The following is a 19524-nucleotide window of genomic DNA, read 5'->3' as shown; positions in this document are numbered from 1 at the left end:
GGCTACATTTATCTAAAACCAAACATATAAGCGCACATAAATCATCTAGGTCAGTGTTTTTCAACCACTGTGCCGTGGCACACTAGTGTGGGTGAGATACAGTATGGTGTGCCGTGGGAGATTATCTAATTTCACCTATTTGGGTTAAAAATATTTTTTTCAACCCAGTAATTATAGTCTACAAATGATGTGTTGTTGTTGAGTGTCGGTGCTGTCTAGAGCTCGGCAGAGTAACCCTGTAATACTCTTCAATATCAGTAGGTTGCAGCAGGTAAAAAGATGTTTAATGCTTAAATCAAAAATAAACAAAAGGTGAGTGCCCCTAAGAAAAGGCATTGAAGTTTAGGGAAGGCTATGCAGAACGAAACTAAAACTGAATTGGCTACAAAGTAAACAAAAACAGAATGCTGGACGACAGCAAAGACTTACTGTGGAGCAAAGACGGCGTCCACAATGTACATCCGAACATGACATGACAATCAACAATGTCCCCACAATGAAGGATAAAAACAATTGAAATATTCTTGATTGCTAAAACAAAGTAGTTGCGGGAAATATCGCTCAAAGGAAGACATGAAACTGCTACAGGAAAATACCAAAAAAAAAGAGAAAAAGCCACCAAAATAGGAGCGCAAGACAAGAACTAAAACACTACACACAGGAAAACAGCAAAAGACTCAAAATAAGTCACGGCGTGATGTGACAGTACACCTACTTTGAGACAAGAGCTATAGTGATGCATGGTTGGTTATTGTTTAAAGTCATATCCAACAATTGCAACAACGACTTTTTACTGTCAACTGAGTTTGGTTTTTTAATGATTTCTGCTGGTGGTGTGCCTCTGGATTTTTGCAACGAAAAAATGTGCCTTGGCTCAAAAAAGGTTGAAAAACACTGATCTAGGTGGTGGGTGGCGAATGATTTAAATTGTTTTGATGTCAAACAAGCCGGATCTATTGCAGCTACTGAGTCATCCATGAACTCATCTCTATATTAAAGTAGTCTATTGTCAAATGTCCAACAGTTACAACCCAACTGGAATTGGGTCATGCAACAGGCCGGTATCACACGCGGTGGGTGAAGAAACAAGATGTCGCGATGGCCCAGTTAAAGTCGTTTTGCTGAAAAGGCGGTCCAACAAAAGTATTGGATTAGGAGAAGGGAGAGGATTAAATAAACTTGGCTTCTTCCTTGACTTTTTTTTACCAGGATTGTGCATCTTTCATCCTGGCAGACAAAATCAAACTGCACAGAACAGGCTGTATAAAACGTTTGAGCTTAACCACCGTGGTGTCTTAAGTGCAGCAGTAGACATTGTTGTCCGGCTGATGTTTTTTCTTATTTTATTGGCCGTCGGCATGTTGTAAAAATATATGTCATTCATTATTGATGATATATTATTAGATACAACATGATTGTCACCTACAGTCGTGGTCAAAAGTTTACATACAGAACTTTCCTCCAGAGCGTCTTATCTTTGTCTATGTGGTGTCAGATGAAACAAAAATTGAGCTGTTTGGCCACAATACCCAGCAATATGTTTGGAGGAGAAAAGGTGAGGCCTTTAATCCCAGGAACACCATTCCTACCGTCAAGCATGGTGGTGGTAGTATTGTGCTCTGAGCCTGTTTTGCTGCCAAGGGAACTGGTGCTTTACAGAGAGTAAATGGGACAATGAAAAAGGAGGATTACCTCCAAATTCTTCAGGACAATCTAAAATCATCAGCCCGGAGGTTGGGTCTTGGGCGCAGTTGGGTGTTCCAGCAGGACAATGACCCCAAACATAAGTCAAAAGTGGTAAAGCAATGGCTAAATCAGGCTAAAATTAAGGTTTTAGAATGACCTTCCCAAAGTCCTGACTTAAACATGTGGACAATGCTGAAGAAACAAGTCCATGTCAGAAAACCAACACATTTAGCTGAACTGCACTAATTTTGTCAAGAGGAGTGGTCAAAAATTCAACCAGAAGCTTGTGGAGTGAAACATGCCAAGGGACATGTAACCAAATATTAACATTGCTGTATGTATACTTTTGACCCAACAGATTTGCTCACATTTTCAGTAGACCCATAATAAATTCATAAAAGAACCAAACTTCATGAATGTTTTTTCTGACCAACAAGTATGTGCTCCAATCACTCTATCACAAAAAAATAAGAGTTGTAGAAATTATTGGAAACTCAAGACAGCCATGACATTATGTTCTTTACAAGTGTATGTAAACTTTTGACCACGACTGTATAACACACAGTGAAGAGGTGGATGTTTTGTTCAGTTAGCTTAGCTTACACTGATTGATTTTAGCATATTTAATATACAAAATGCATTTTTCTGTATGTGGCACTTACTATAAAACATGATGTCACACAAGATGTTAGCATATTCAGTGTTTCCCATAAACTGCCAAGATACCTGTGGTGGTGGGGGCGTGGCTATGGGCGTGGCTATGGGCGTGGTCACCATGCCATCATCGAGTAATTTGCATAATTTACTACAATGATATGATTTTCTCTAAAAAGGGTCAAAAAATGTATACTTACTAATTAATAATAACAGTTTTATTTTAAACGTCCATCCATCCATCCATCCATCCATTTTACAATATAATTACAACACTTTATGTACATATTTATATACAGATTTGAACAATAAGTTATTCACTGAAATATATTTATTAATTGTGGTTCTTACAAAAAATATATCTTATAAAATATAAAAGCTAAAATGTCTCTAAAGCTCTGCCCCTTTAATTAGTGCATAGTACATACTCAAAGTTCGTACATCCACACGCACATTCATCATACAAACACACACATACACATACTGTACATATACATTCACTGTACAAACATACATATACACACACTGTACATATAGACTCACTGTACAAACACATATACACATTCTGTACATATACAAGTACATATGCATACATACACTCATGCACATAATCACGTTTCCTCAAACATATATTAACGTTGTTGCCCTAGAGTAAACTGGGTAACACATGGCACACTGACAAAGCTTAACCTATTGTTACTATAACAATCTACAAGGTTAATGTAGGTTGCTTCTCTTTCTTCCCCTCCATTTTTCTGCATTCTTTCGTATCTCAAGTTATCATTACGTACAGGTATATGTATTGTTGCATTTGAACAACTGTATTGTTGATAATAAAGGTAAAGTATTGGTATTGTTCATTACCAATAGCGCGATTTCTATTGGCATTTGTATTGCTCCATTTGTAGTGTAATAATGCTCATTGTCATTTCTGTATTGTTTTTTTATTTTCGCTAACTGCTTATTTGCTATTACTTTTACCATCATATTTGTACATGTCGTATTTGCTGATGTTGCTCTATTGTTGTTGTTGTTGTTGTGTTTGCTGTTGTTGTTTTTGTCTCTCTGTCTAATCCCCCTCTTGTCCCCACAATTTCCCCCTCTGTCTTCTTTTTTCTCTCTTTCTATCCCCTCCTGCTCCGGCCCGGCTGCACCAAATGATAATATAAATACATTTAATAAAGTCAAATACAAATAAGGCAACAAGAGAAGTATCCTGCACTTCTCTTTTGTAAAGTAAATCTGAACAGCCGATATGGGCATCTACATCAACTATATGATTTGCCTGAGAAGCTGGACAGGACAACAACAACAAAAAAAATGTATTTATTTTTTTATTTGTGGCGGACATAATTATTTCGTGGCGGGCCGCCACAAATAAATGAATGTGTGGGAAACACTGATATTTCACAACACAAGCCATATTTTTCGGACTATAAGGCGCACCGAAAATCCTTTCATTTTCTCAAAAATCGACAGTGCACCTTATAGCCCGGTGCGCCTAATGTACGGAATAATTTTGGTTTTGTTTACCGACCACGAAGCTATTTTATTTGGTACATGGTGTAATGATAAGTGTGACCAGTAGATGGCAGTCATACATAAGAGACACGTGTAGATGGCAAGATGACGCCAGTAAAACACCAAAACTTAGATGTTCCATTGAGAATATAAAACATTACACACAGCTCTCGAAAATATGTCATACTATTTTAGTACGACTTTGGTAAGCTATGAAGCCGCACCACTTGATGGATTGTCGGAGCATTGCGGCTACCATAGTCAGACGTACTGTGCTTGAACGTACAAGTATTATTATAGTGTGTGTATGAGGACAGCATAATGGCACCTATTAGCAGAAAAATTATCTGGCGTTTTGTTTCCCGATATCATGCAAAACCAACTTGTCTTACTTTCTGGTACCTGATGATGTGTATTTGGGATCTGCATAAGTCCTGAAAATGTGTGCGAGTCTGCCTTTGTAGTCCGTGTTGACACTGTAGTTGATAAGCTTCTTCTTTTTCTCTATCTTCTTGTTATGGGACATTCATCCTCTGCTGTTGGAATTTAAAATGTAAAGTAGTGTAAAGTTCTAACTTATATCTGTCAGTAGACTCGCTATGGAAGCGCTAAAAACCACCGGTGTAGTGGGTTTATATAAATCGCCCACAGAACCTTAGTTATTAGAGAGTTACGGTCGGACGTTTTTTCACAGGACACATTTCCGACGTCATTGTTGCACTAGTGAGCCACGGATGAGGAGATGCATGTAAACAGCACAGTATATACTTTATTATCATGTATGTAACTCTCTTAAGGGTAATCTAATAAATTACGCACAAAGATGTGTCAATATTAAATTGTTACTTTGAATCCCTTTTTGGCAACCAAGAATACATTGATTGAAGGTATACATCAAAACACTATTAATTTGTATTCTGTGATTGAACAAAGAATAATTAACATTGTATGTAGCTTCTAAACAAGAAACAGGTTTTAGCAAATCAACATCGGATAACAATGGTCCTTTGCAATCTCAATAATACCATAAAAATGGCCAAATCTTACATTTTTCAGACTGGATAAAGGCTTGAATAATTTCAAACCAATATCCTTACAATAACCACAACTACAAGTGTTAGTCAGATCTTACATGTGGTAATCAGTTTACTAAGATGAAGCCCCAGCTGCAAAGGTTTAGAGAGCAAAGCGGGAATACTAGATTTAACTTACAGTTGTGATGTCACGATCGATTACTCGCCTGCTGATGGCATCATGGGAGTAAAAATCAAATATGTCCTCTTCACTTTATCCCAGTTGTACACATATTACCATGTGGAACATCTTAAAGCCACACATTTTGTTTTCGGCGGTGATTCCTGACTTCCTCATCTGAAGAGGAAAAGCATATGATTGGCTGTGCTTCATAACTTACCACCAGCGCTCTTTCAATGTACACCGTTATAGAGCTGTGATTGGATTAGGGTTGTACGGTATACCGGTATTAGTACAGTACTACGATACTATTGCATCATATTCGGTACTACACTACCTTTCAAAAGTTTGGGGTCACCCAAACAATTTTGTGGAATAGCCTTCATTTCTAAGAACAAGAATAGACTGTCGAGTTTCAGATGAAAGTTATCTTTTTCTGGCCATTTTGAGCGTTTAATTGACCCCACAAATGTGATGCTCCAGAAACTCAATCTGCTCAAAGGAAGGTCAGTTTTGTAGCTTCTGTAACGAGCTAAACTGTTTTCAGATGTGTGAACATGATTGCACAAGGGTTTTCTAATCATCATTTAGCCTTCTGAGCCAATGAGCAAACACATTGTACCATTAGAACACTGGAGTGATAGTTTCTGGAAATGGGCCTCTATACACCTATGTAGATATTGCACCAAAAACCAGACATTTGCAGCTAGAATAGTCATTTACCACATTAGCAATGTATAGAGTGTATTTCTTTAAATTTAAGACTAGTTTAAAGTTATCTTCATTGAAAAGTACAGTGTTTTTCCTTCAAAAATAAGGACATTTCAATAGGGATGATGTTTGATAAGGAATTATCGAGTTCGAGCCTATTATCGAATCCTCTTATCGAACCGATTCCTCACCGATTCACTTATCGAGTCCAGATAGGTTGTTGTATATGGAAAAAAACACACAATATTTGGTTTAACAAAAGCTCACTTTTACTATATAATAAAAAAATAAAATCTAATAAATAAATAAATATTGACTGTTACCCACCTAAAAAAATAAAATAAAATAAATAAATATTGACTGTTGTTACCCAAAGTATATTAAGTGGGATTTTTCAGAGAAACAAATATATACAGTAACACAAAAACAACCTGTCTCTGTGATCACTATAGGTGTATAAATAATAATATAGTGTTAAATAAAATCAGTCCCTTGGGCACAAAACTGAAAATAATACAGATCTCCAAAAAGTGCACTTCTGCTGCTATTTGACATAACTGTTTGTTATGATGCTTTGACATTTTTGCACTTTATTTCTTTATTGAAAGAAAATTCTATGAAGAGAAAAGTTCTTTGCAAATGTGGTTACAATGCTAAAAAATGAAAAGTTAAAGCTAAAAAAAGAAATACACTTTATTGAGTTAACATTATTTCTTTATAGGGGGAAAAATGTTATAAGCTAGAGAATATAACAACTACACTACCCAGCATGCAACGGGAGTTATGAGCATGCGCGGTAGCCCCGAAAAGTGTTGTATGTTGCCACGCTGTGAAAGTAAATGTCAAGAACTCAGCCAACACGCCTCGTCTGCATTATTTATAATTAGACAAACAACACATCTACAGTGTGATTTTGTTTTGTTTACAAGGAAAGAAAAATAAAAGTTAAAAAAGGGAGATATGTTGTATATATATGTATGTGCTGCGGTTGTTTTAAGAACGTTGCGACAGCTGCCGTAAAGGAGGTGCGTTGCTAGCCTGGTTGCTATGTTTCCGGTTGGTCGTAAAAGTGTTCGTCATGTGTTTTACCCTGCTAAAATCTCTCAGTAAAGTTATTCGATGGATTATAGCTTTTGTTTTGAACTTTATTACACCTTGGAGCGCTTTTTCCCGTCCATTGTTTTCCTGCTTTCGCTATCTGCGCCTAATGACTGAGCTATGTGACGTCATTTCTTGTGATGTCCCACGGAGCATTTCTGGTCGGGACGGGATTCGAATAAAGAATCAACCCTTTTCCTTTACTATAGTGGTCTCGATAACGGGTACCGGTTCTCAAAAAGGGATTCGAGTCCGAGGACTCGGTTCTTTTCTTATCAAACAACCGGGAAAACTGGTTTCGAGTATCATCCCTACATTTCAATGTGACCCCAAACTTTTGAACGGTAGTGTATATCGCCTCTAAAAAGTACCGGTGCACCCACCCCATTGCCCATTGTTTTGTAAAATATGGACATCTTTCGCTCTCCTTGATTACCTCTCGGGGAAATCTGAAGAGAGTTTTCTCCTTTTTGCAATTTGAACAGTTCCCACAGCTTTAAACAATGCAAGCATAGGGCATTTTTCTCCGAGAAAGGCAAAATTCTGCCCAGAACGCTTTGACAACAGATGATCGGTTGACTACTACTTCGAGTCTAGCATATTTAATGTGCCGGATATGACTTCAGATGAAGACAACATAACCTTTTGATTCAAAGCTCAAAATAATGTATTCTGGTAGTTTCTGAATAAGTTAGCACATGTCTGCTGAGTAATGTTAGCATATCCTTCTATGACAAATTTTTCAAGATCATCCAAATTGTTTGGCTTCTGAGCATTGACCTAACTTTCAGCTCCTTCCACATTTTCTCCATTGAATTGAGTTTTGAGCTCTGATTGGACACTCCGGAACTTTGATTTTGGCACCCTTCAAAAAATTCTTGACCAACTTTGATGTATGTTCTAGGTCATTGTCTTTTTGGAAGACCAAACAACTACCCAAACATAAGCTGATAAGAGACTTCTTAAGGTTATTGTTGGAAATATCTACAGTTTTTTTGTGGTCCCATGAACCTGAGCAAGGTTCAGCATTCTGCTCCCACCACTATGCTTAACTGTAGGTACAGTTAAGCCCCGCCCTTCCTTCTCCAAACAAAAGAAGCATCTACATACCCAAACAGCCAATGTTTAGTTTCATAAGATCAAAAGAACCAACTTCCAAAACTTGTTTCAGATTCTCTCAGGCAAACTTTAGCCCAGCTTTGATGTGCTGCTGAGAGGGCAAAGGTTTTTGTTGGACGATGGCCATGAAGTCCACACGATAAAGAGCTTTCAAAACGTCAAGTCTAGATGATGACAAAATCTCCTTTGAGAAGACAAATAGTTGGAAATGCGAACACGAATCCCAGGATCTCTGCAAGTTCTCAAAATCATGCATTTTTGACAACTCCTGAGTTTAGACAGGATTTCTTTTTGTGTGCTTTGCAAAGGTGCAACACACAGTTGTTCTAGAGACTGTTGACGCATGCAGTAACATATTGTGTATCATTTTCCACTATATTATTTTGTCAAAATTATTAAGGACAAGTGGTAGAAAATGTATTCTTAATCTACTTGTTCATTTACTGGTAATATCTGCCTACTTTCTCTTTTAACATGTTTTATCTACACTTCTGTTAAAATTTAATAATCACTTATTCTTCTGTTGTTTGATACTTTACATTAGTTTTGGATGATACCACAAATTTAGGTATCAATCCGATACCAAGTCGTTAAACGAAAAATGATGCTGTGATTTTTAAAAATAACAATGTAATCATAGTAGTAGCGACTAGATACGCTCCTGTACTTGGTATCATTACAGTGGATTTCAGGTGTAGATCCACCAATGGCGTTTGTTTACATTTTAACGCCGGTGAGCCACGGTGTGTAGTGAAGCATGTTTAGCTATTCCATGTCCTGCAGGGATGATACTTGTAAGAAACCTACTTTTTTTGTCGCCATGGAGACGAGGATTAGTGATTTACAAGTAGCTAAAACCCTGCAGACTGCGGCTGGACTTTAGCCCCTTGCTAGCTAGCCATGTCTTAAGCACCTCTTCCTTGAGGGCGTTTCAGTGTTATAACTTCACCTTTATCTTTAGTTTTTAGGCCAAAACACGTCTGTTCTCCCTTTTCTGTTTACACACTGTGTCTGCTTGTGGGTACTCCGTGTGTGTGCGCTGCCGAACATGCTCCTCTGCTCGTAAAACCAACAATGACACGACGTGACGACGACGCGGGACGGGGTTGGGGGACTGTTACTTTTTAGAGGCGGTATAGTACCAAATATGATTCATTAGTATCGCGGTACTATACGAATACCGGTATACCGTACAACCCTACCCAGTAGAGTCTTGATACCAATTTCCTTGACCCAGCCACACACAAAGAAGTTGTAGACCTCCATGCTTTTCCAAGTTTTGTAGTGTACAATGACGTCTGGAGCACAAGATAGATCGACATGTCTGGGAACTCCACCGACGGATAATCCTTGACATCACTCGACAAATCTTTTTTTGATAAAGTATAGGGATGGATTCCATTGCACTGTTTGATTTTTTTTTTTTCTTGTATTTGCTTTTAGCAGGAAGATCTAGGTCCCTTGCGTACTCAAGAGACCACCGCTGTTTTTCACTTAACGTGACAGAATACAAGCAATTCTCCATATTTTGGGGATAAATTATGTCCTGTATGTATTGCAGTGCAGCACTTGTCCTATTTTCAATTATTATGTTGTGGCGATCAATACAAGTCTGTTTCCGGGTTAAGGGTGGTAATGCTAACAACAGGGCCGGCCGCTAATCTTGGTGCTATCTTCATCACGACTATTGAGTAGAACAACTTATTGAGGCATTTCATCTTCAACCCCTGCCTCATCAATACCACATCTCCACACTGGTGAGCCTTCGACGCGAGCGTTGTCAAAAGATGCAGGACTCAATGGGACTTGGCACACCACTTAGTCCTGACAGGACTATGCTATTTGTTGCAACACCTTTTCAATTGAACGCTGGCCTGAAAGAACTTCAAGTATGAATATACAAACCCCTTTTCCATATGAGTTGGGAAATTGTGTTAGATGTAAATATAAACGGAATACAATGATTTGCAAATCATTTTCAACCCATATTCAGTTGAATATGCTACAAAGACAACATATTTGATGTTCAAACTGATAAACTTTTTTTTTTTTGCAAATAATCATTAACTTTAGAATTTGATGCCAGCAACACGTGACAAAGAAGTTGGGAAAGGTGGCAATAAATACTGATAAAGTTGAGGAATGCTCATCAAACACTTATTTGGAACATCCCACAGGTGAACAGCCAAATTGGGAACAGGTAGGTGCCATGATTGGGTATAAAAGTAGATTCCATGAAATGCTCAGTCATTCACAAACAAGGATGGGGCGAGGGTCAACAAATGTGTGAGCAAATTGTTGAACAGTTTAAGAAAAACCTTTCTCAACCAGCTATTGCAAGGAATTTAGGGATTTCATCATCTACAGTCCGTAATATCATCAAAGGAATCAGAGAATCTGGAGAAATCACTGCACGTAAGCAGCTAAGCCTGTGACCTTCGATCCCTCAGGCTGTACTGCATCAACAAGCGACATCCGTGTGTAAAGGATATCACCACATGGGCTCAGGAACACTTCAGAAACCCACTGTCAGTAACTACAGTTGGTCACTACATCTGTAAGTGCAAGTTAAAACTCTCCTATGCAAGGCGAAAACTGTTTATCAACAACACCCAGAAACGCCGTCGGCTTCGCTGGGCCTGAGCTCATCTAAGATGGACTGATACAAAGTGGAAAAGTGTTCTGTGGTCTGACGAGTCCACATTTCAAATTGTTTTTGGAAACTGTGGACGTCGTGTCCTCCGGACCAAAGAGGAAAAGAACCATCCGGATTGTTATAGGCGCAAAGTTGAAAAGCCAGCATCTGTGATGGTAGGTATGGGGGTGTATTAGTGCCCAAGACATGGGTAACTTACACATCTGTGAAGGCACCATTAATGCTGAAAGGTACATACAGGTTTTGGAGCCACATATGTTGCTATCCAAGCAACGTTACCATGGACGCCCCTGCTTATTTCAGCAAGACAATGCCAAGCCACGTGTTACATCAACGTGGCTTCATAGTAAAAGAGTGCGGGTACTAGACCGGCCTGCCTGTAGTCCAGACCTGTCTCCCATTGAAAATGTGTGGCGCATTATGAAGCCTAAAATACCACAACGGAGACCCCCGGACTGTTGAACAACTTAAGCTGTACATCAAGCAAGAATGGGAAAGAATTCCACCTGAGAAGCTTAAAAAATGTGTCTCCTCAGTTCCCAAACGTTTACGGAGTGTTGTTAAAAGGAAAGGCCATGTAACACAGTGGTGAACATGCCCTTTCCCAACTACTTTGGCACGTGTTGCAGCCATGAAATTCTAAGTTAATTATTATTTGCAAAAAAAAATAAAGTTTATGAGTTTGAACATCAAATATCTTGTCTTTGTAGTGCATTCAATTGAATATGGGTTGAAAAGGATTTGCATATCATTGTATTCTGTTTATATTTACATCTAACACAATTTCCCAACTCATATGGAAACGGGGTTTGTAATACTGTAAACCTTGTGCAACATAAGTAGACTCGCATTCAAACAAGACTTCCTTTTACACTCGTGTGACTGTTAAAATTGTTGAAATACAATCTGTATTATGCGCTTGTTCTATTATCAACTAGACTGACAGCTTAACTTCGCTATAGACACATATATATATTTTTGGATGTGCCAATCAACTGACCAACGATCAGTATCGGCCCATCCTCATCAAAAAGTATGTAATCCTCATTCAACACTGATCTTCTTTGGCTGATATTGCATTTATTTTTAGTCCCCCAGCTGACTAGTGGCTAGCAGATAATTGTGTGTCTCCATACACAGTGTGGAGTCGCTCCCTTAAGCTAATAAAAATCAACTCCAAAACAGCAAATAAACTGCATTTCTAAGTACCATCATCATGTATTATTATCACTGAGGGACGAGACTAAACATGCCACACACCAGGAGCAACAACACCAATACATAATTGTTAAGGAGTCCAGATGGAACCACATTACAGTAGAAGGTAATTTAGCGTTAGACGACCTTTATTGTCATTGAAATTTGAACGTTACAGTACAGATAAGAACGAAATGTCATTGCATTAGCTTTTTGTAGTGCAGAATAAAAGAGAAATAAGGTGCAGATATAAATAGATTTACTGTACAGATAAATATATTACACCTTTGCATATGCATCCATTTTTACAGATTTATTTTATATTGTCTTTATATTCCAGTGAGTTAATCCGTTTTTTGGGGGGGAACGGGGACGGATATGGCAACATAAGGTAAGCAGTTATTACTAGGAAATTAACAAAATAAGAGTCTAGAGAGAGGATAATATAACAATAACTGTTGTAGAAGTCAGTACACAACATTTTGTTGTTTTTGATCATTTTTACAAACTCAAGGAATAATTCCCTGGACACAGGAGGACTTTAAGGGCGAAAACCAAATAATTTAATGAGATGGTAGTTTTTGCTTTTGCTTAGTTATTGTGTACTATTGACTTTGTTTTGATCAAACAGTAATATGTGCGATTAAGGAACTACTTTAAATATGGTGTTGATATTGTTTAGTTGTCAAGAGCACTCACTATAAATACTTTGAACATTTTTCAGTTAATACATGTATTGGTAACGGCCGAGCTCACTCATGGATGATCGGTATTGAAACCAGCTGCATAAAACCCTGGTCGGAACATCCCTCCTGTTTTTGCTTTTTATTTTGCTTAGGAATGCTTCGAACAGTATTACCTAAGCCTTGCCTGCATAGTTACTTGAGGGTGATCCCGGGATGCTTTATTGCTAAATAACTTTCCAAATATGCTGAATAATAAATAGCAATGGCATGACAACAATGTTTGTGATGTGTTGAAATTCCTCTGAGGGTGTACAGCGTTTGTCCAACTATTACCATCTAGAGATGTGACACTTGCCAAAGAATCGAGTCTTTTGAACTGCTCTTGTAAGTGAACGATGACAGCCGAATCCCAGTTGTGAGCGGTTCGTCTGGGAACTGTTTTTTTATGGATTGGCAAATTTTGCATCGGCAATTGCCCACTCTGCACGCGTGCGCCACCCCACTGGCAACTAAACTCGAAAATTAGTCAGATTTAAAGGAAACTTAGCGGCATTATTAAGAAATATATATATTTTACTTAAAGAAATATAGAAATATATATCTCTTTTTAAATATTATAACTTTTAATTGTAATTGATTCAGATTTTGGGTTCATTACTTTAAAGGGTAGTATAGTTTAAGCGAACACACTCCAGGTATGGTAGTACAATTTTGTACTCACATTTGTATTATGTCCTAATTTGTATTGTAGTTTTATTTATACTTTTTATATCCATTAATGAATTTTATTTTTGTATTATTCCTATATTGTTCAAATGCTACACAAAGTTAATATATGTTTGATGTCGGCGCATGATTGTATGCATGATGTATGTACGTATATATGTATATATGTATGTATATCTCCAAGTGTGTGTACTAAGGCTGCGAATCTTTGGGCACCACACTATTCGATTCGATTCTTGGGGTAAAGATTTGATTCCAAATTGATTTTCGATTTAAAATGATTCTTGATTCAAACTCAATAGTTTTTAAAAAAGAAAAAAACATTAGATGCTAGTTCTATGTTTAACTACATTTCTCCATAAAATAGATAAACAGCTCTGATACATATCAATAAAACTGGTTTTGTTTAATGAAATTCTACCCAAACATTAAATAAAGTCAAATACAAATAAGGCAACAAGAGAAGTACCCAACACTTCTCTTTTCTAAAGTAAATATGTACTGCAGATATACATCATCTAAATCAACAATATGATTTGTCTGAGTGGCTGGACAGGACAGATTGAAAAATAAATAAATACAAAATTATTCATATTTTTTATTTTAAAAAAGAAAAAGAAATTTCAGATTTTTCAATCGATTAAGAATCATTACAAATAGGAATCGTGATTCATTAAAACATTTTGACACCCTTAATATGTCCAGTATGTATGTATGTTTGTACAGTGAATGTACGTATGACTGTACGTATGTATGTATAAATGTATGTATGTACATTTGTATGTATGTATGCATGAATGTACGTATGTATGTATGAATATACGACTGTATGTATGTACATTTGTATGTACTGTATGTATGCATATTTGTATTTATGTGTATGTATATTTGTATTTATGTGCATGTATGTATGTATATGAGCGTGTGTATGTATGTATTTATGTATGTTTGTCTCCCAGTATGTGCGAGAGCCAAAGTATGGCCCCAGCCACCTAGAAAGCCCCACGCAAAACAGCAAGGGACCATCGGCTACAGGCCGACAAGCCAGTCTTTTGAACGGCTCTTTGAAAGGAACGGCTCCTCAAGATCCGGCTCCCTTCAATAAACCATAAATCCCATTTCTATTACCATGATAATCCCGCTGATACATAACCCAAAACCAATTAAGTTGGCACGTTGTGTAAATCGTAAATTAAAAACAGAATACAATGATTTGCAAATCCTTTTCAACTTATATTCAATTGAATAGACTGCAAAGACAAGATACTTAACGTTCGAACTGGAGAACTTTGTGAGCAAATGCGTGAGCAGATTGTCGAACTGTTTGAGAACAACATTTTTCAACGAGCTATTGCAAATAATTTAGGGATTTTAACATCTACGGTCCATAATATCATCAAAAGGTTCAGAGAATCTGGGGAAATCACTGCACGTTAACGATGATATTGTGGACCTTGGATCCCTCAGGCGGTACCGCATCAAAAAGCGACATCAGTGTGTAAAGGATATCACAACATGGGCTCAAGAACACTTCAGAAAACCACTGTCAGTAACTACAGTTTGTCGCTACATCTGTAAATGCAAGTTAAAACTCTACTATGCAAAGCGAAAGCCATTTATCAACAACACCCAGAAACGCAGCCGGCTTCTAAGATGGACTGATGCAAAGTAAAGAAGTGTTCTGTGGTCTGACGAGTTCACATTTCAAATTATTATTGGAAATTGTGGACGTTGTGTCCTCCGGACCAAAGAGGAAAAGAACCATCCGGATTGTTATAGGCGCAAAGTTGAAAAGCCAGCATCTGTGATGGTATGGAGGTGTGTTAGTGCCCAAAGCATGGGTAACTTACACATCTGTGAAGGCACCATTAATGCTGAAAGGCAAATACAGGTTTTGGAGCTACATATGTTGCCATCAAAGCAACGTTATCAATGCCAAGTCACGTGTTACAACAGTGTGGCTTCATAGTAAAAGAGTGCGGGTACTAGACTGGCCGGCCTGTAGTCCGGACCTGTCTCCCATTGAAAATGTGTGGCGCAAAATAAATAAATGATAAATGGGTTGTACTTGTATAGCGCTTTTCTACCTTCAAGGTACTCAAAGCGCTTTGACAGTATTTCCACATTCACCCATTCACACACCTTGATGGCGGGAGCTGCCATACAAGGCGCTAACCAGCAGCCATCAGGAGCAAGGGTGAATATGAAGCCTAAAATACCACAACGGAGACCCCGGACTGTTGAACAACTTAAGATGTACATCAAGCAAGAATGGGAAAGAATTCCACCTGAAAAGCTTAACAAATTGGTCTCCTCAGTTCCCAAACGTTTACTGAGTGTTGTTAAAAGGAAAGGCCATGTAACACAGTGGTAAAAATGCCCCTATGACAACTTTTTTGCAATGTGCTGCCATTAAATTCAAAGTTAATGATTATTTGCAAACAAAAAATAAGTTTCTCAGTTGGAACATTAAATATCTTGTCTTTACAGTCTATTCAATTGAATATAAGTTGAAAATGATTTGCAAATCATTGTAAAGGAATACGTGGTAGAAAATGGATGGATGGATGGATGTATTCTGTCTTTATTTATGAATTACACGAAGTGCCAACTTCACTGGTTTTGGGTTTTGTATGATAATATTTAAATAGCAATAATAATCATTATTTCAAGTTGTGATACCTGCCCGAAACTTTACTTTTGGTGGAAGATGGAGAAAAAGAATGGCCAAAGTCACCAATTGAAGAAGTGGGTGTGCAAGGTGCAATAATGCTAGCTGGGGAAGGAACACAAATCAAAAGCTGATATGTTTTAAACCAGTGGTTCTTAAGCTGGGTTCAATCGAACCCTAGGGGTTCGGTCAGTCGAGCTCAGGGGTTCGGCGGAGGTCAACTCATCGTGTAAATAAAAACTTCTCCCTATCGGCGTATTAAGGATACGGCAACAGCAGAAGTCAGACTGATTTGCAGGTGTGTAATTTGTTGTGAGTTTATGCACTGTGTTAGTTTTGTTGTTTGAACAAGTTGATGTTCATGCACGATTCATTTTGTGCACCAGTAAAAACAACATGGTAACACTTTAGTATGGGGAACATATTCACCATTAATTACTTGCTTATTAACATGCAAATTAGTAACATATTGGCTCTTAATAAGTACTTATTAATGCCTTATTCGGCATGGCCTTATTATAAGCCTAACCCTCTAACCCTGGCCCTAACCCTCTAACCCAGGGGTGTCAAACTCATTTTAGCTCAGGGGCCGCATGGAGAACCATCTATTCCTACGTGGGCCGGACTGGTAAAATCATGGCATAATAACTTTAAAATACAACTACGGCAACTTCAGATTGTTTTCTTGGTTTTACTTTGGCCTAAAATAGAACAAGCACATTCTGAAAAAAGGACATATCACATATGATCCTCTTGACAAAACAATTCAAGTTAGTTGAAAAATCTGCGGGAAAAAATGGTACAGTTTCAAAAACTCCATGAAGAACACAATGAATTTAGACTTAATCTCAGTGTATCTACAAAGCAATTCAACTTTAAGTCACAGCCCATGTAGGATTGAACAAAAAACATAAGAAAGCATAAATAAAAACTCCTCTATGTATCAACTACCTCATTTGTCTTTCCACTGTTCACTTTCTTTGAATTTTCACAGAAGAAACTAATTTTCACAGAACCATATCAATGTGTCTCATGCAGCATTTTAAGTGGGGTTACCAATTGTTTATTTTACTCCTGTGTGTTTTTGCCCCAATATAAACAATTTGCTTGCCTAACAGAATTGCTATTGCGACATCCAGTGGACACATTTAGAAAAACAGTTTATTTAATTTTAAAATGCAGCTCAATTTTACACTGACTCATCTCGCGGGCCGGATTGAACCTGTTTGAGGGCCTGATCCGGCCCACGGGCCGCATGTTTGACATCCCTGCTCTAACCCTAACCAAATAACTCTAAATTAAGTCTTTGTTACTTAGAATATGTTCCCCTAGTGTCCAAAAAAACTCTAAATTAAGTCTTTGTTACTTAGAATATGTTCCCCATACTAAAGTGTTACCAAAAACATATAACTTTGTCTTGAATTTGAAAAAAAAAAAACATTTTACATTTGACTAAAGAAGGGTTTGGTGAATGAATGCGCATATGAAACTGGTGGGGTTCTGTACCTCCAACAAGGTTAAGAACCACTGTTTTAAACTAAAAAGAACATATTGCACTAATCAAAGCAGGCCTGTCAGGACTAAAGTGCCATCTTGTGTGACAAAAAAAAAGCGAGAGTCATGGAGACAGACAAAGCTTTTTGTCTGGGTGGGCGGGGCCCCTGGCCGTCATGGAGCCGCCATGTGACACCTGAAGGTGCGGACCAACAACATCATCTTCTCCGCACATGGAGCAGAGTCAGCCTCTCCGCCAACTTTCACCTCCCGTGGTGGACCACGTCAAGTTCACACCTTGGCGCCCACTCCGCGGCATCTTCGCGCACATCAAAGCCGAGTAAAATGGGGCTTTTTTTTTTTAGGGAGCCCTGGAGAAAATACGTGAAACTAGAAAAGAATACATCAACTACGTCACCCGCCGGGGGGAGAAACATCCTCGGCGTGTTCACCTGTGCGAGACGCGGATTTTCTTGACACTTTTTACTGGCTCTCGTCTGCCCCGCGACGGCGCTCAAGACGCGGCTTGAGTCCGCGCGGCGCCTCGCCGAATCGGATTGTACTCACCGGTCCGCGACCGCAGAGCCTCGGACTCCCCGCGGCAGCTGACGGGAGACAGCTTCTCGGCTATTGTTTGGGTCTGCGGGGAGGTGGAAGCAGCCATTTTGCCCCCATATGCACCGCTGAGCTAAGGCGTGACCAATCGAGTGGAGGCGGAGGTTGGGATGAATGAGTGCCACCACATCCACGGGCATCAACACACACTCACTCTCTCTCTCTCTCTCTCTCTCTTTCTCACACACACACACTTTCTTGTATTTCTTACCTTCTTGAGACCTCGGAATAATGCCTACCTCTCTAAGGCTATGTCTACACCAGGGGTCCCCAAACTTTTTGACTCGGGGGCCGCATTGGTTTAAAACAATTTGGCCAAGGGCTGGGCTGTAGGCAATTATTTCATCCGCAACCACATCACAAAAGTCGTCATCCACCCGCCATCCACCCGAACTAACATTTTATCAAAACCGCAACCGCCCGCCACCCGCCCGTTGTTATATATCTAATATAGACGATGCAAGGCAGAAAGGAGACTGATCCAATGCAGCAGAGACATTCAATGCGTGCCACGCATTAATATCTCTTGGCCACGCATTAGAGGCTAAGAGATATTAATGTGTGATAGTATTATTTATCATTATTATAATATTATTGTCATTTCCATTAAGAAAGTGTTGACTATTATTGTTATTTTTTTTCCCTGGTCTTTAGTATTCCCTTTTTTAGTTTGTCGCGTACCACGTTTACTGCCGGCGATGCCATCTTTTAATTTTTTTCTTCTTCTTCTGTTGTGGTGTGCTGTGTCACGCCAAATTTCTTCCCCCTACAAACACCCCCCCTCCCCATTTACTTCCGTGGTCATGTTTCCTCTTACGTCATTGACGGCGATCGATAGCACTTCGGCTTTGACTGCCCTTCGCTGGAAGGATACTTCGTCTTTGACAGCTGCTGGAATCGATTATTGTTTGTTTTTGTACAGGCGCGAAACAGGACAGTCGTGTGCCGGTTAAGGACCCCCGGCAACTTTGTGACTTTATTGGACGCAGCCCCGGAAGTAAATGGGGGGGAAGGTTTTTGTAGGGGGAAAGAAATTTGGCGTGACAGCTGCAGCAGTGCCTGGTGAATAATTGCCTGTTTCAAAGAGTGCTGCTCGTTTTTCGTATGTGGGTAACAACATTTAACTATGTATATATATTTCCGAATTGGTTCAACCGCCACCCGCCCAAATCTATTTAAAATCTATTTTTTTCGTCATGCATCCGCCCGACCCGCGGATTATCCGCGGACTCCGCGGTTGTGTCCGCAAACCGTGCATCTCTAATATATATATAAACATATATATATATATATATATATATATATATATATATATATATAATATATATATAAATATATATATATAAATAATATATATATAAATATATATATATAAATATATATATATATTACGGGTGTGGGAAAAATCGATTCGAATTCGAATCGCGATTCTCACGTTGTGCGATTCAGAATCGATTCTCTTTTTTTTTTTTAATCGATTTTTTTATTTATTTATC

At 38.5% G+C, this 19524-nt stretch overlaps 1 protein-coding gene across 2 annotated transcripts in view; it reads right to left on the bottom strand.

Moving 5' to 3' along the window:
• The window catches only part of wizb (WIZ zinc finger b), an 86862-nt gene extending 68055 nt beyond the window's left edge, over nt 1-18807 (bottom strand). For both annotated transcript variants that reach the window (XM_062036944.1, XM_062036945.1), the window contains exon 1: nt 17981-18807. In XM_062036944.1, the coding sequence (XP_061892928.1) occupies nt 17981-18077 (97 nt within the window). In that variant the 5' untranslated portion in view covers nt 18078-18807. The remainder of the gene's footprint in view (nt 1-17980) is intronic.
• Between the last annotated feature and the right edge of the window lie 717 nt (nt 18808-19524).

Source organism: Entelurus aequoreus, linkage group LG25 (genome assembly GCF_033978785.1).
Source record: "Entelurus aequoreus isolate RoL-2023_Sb linkage group LG25, RoL_Eaeq_v1.1, whole genome shotgun sequence".
In the NCBI taxonomy this organism is placed as follows: domain Eukaryota; kingdom Metazoa; phylum Chordata; class Actinopteri; order Syngnathiformes; family Syngnathidae; genus Entelurus; species Entelurus aequoreus.
This window is presented reverse-complemented; position numbering and strand designations above follow the sequence as displayed.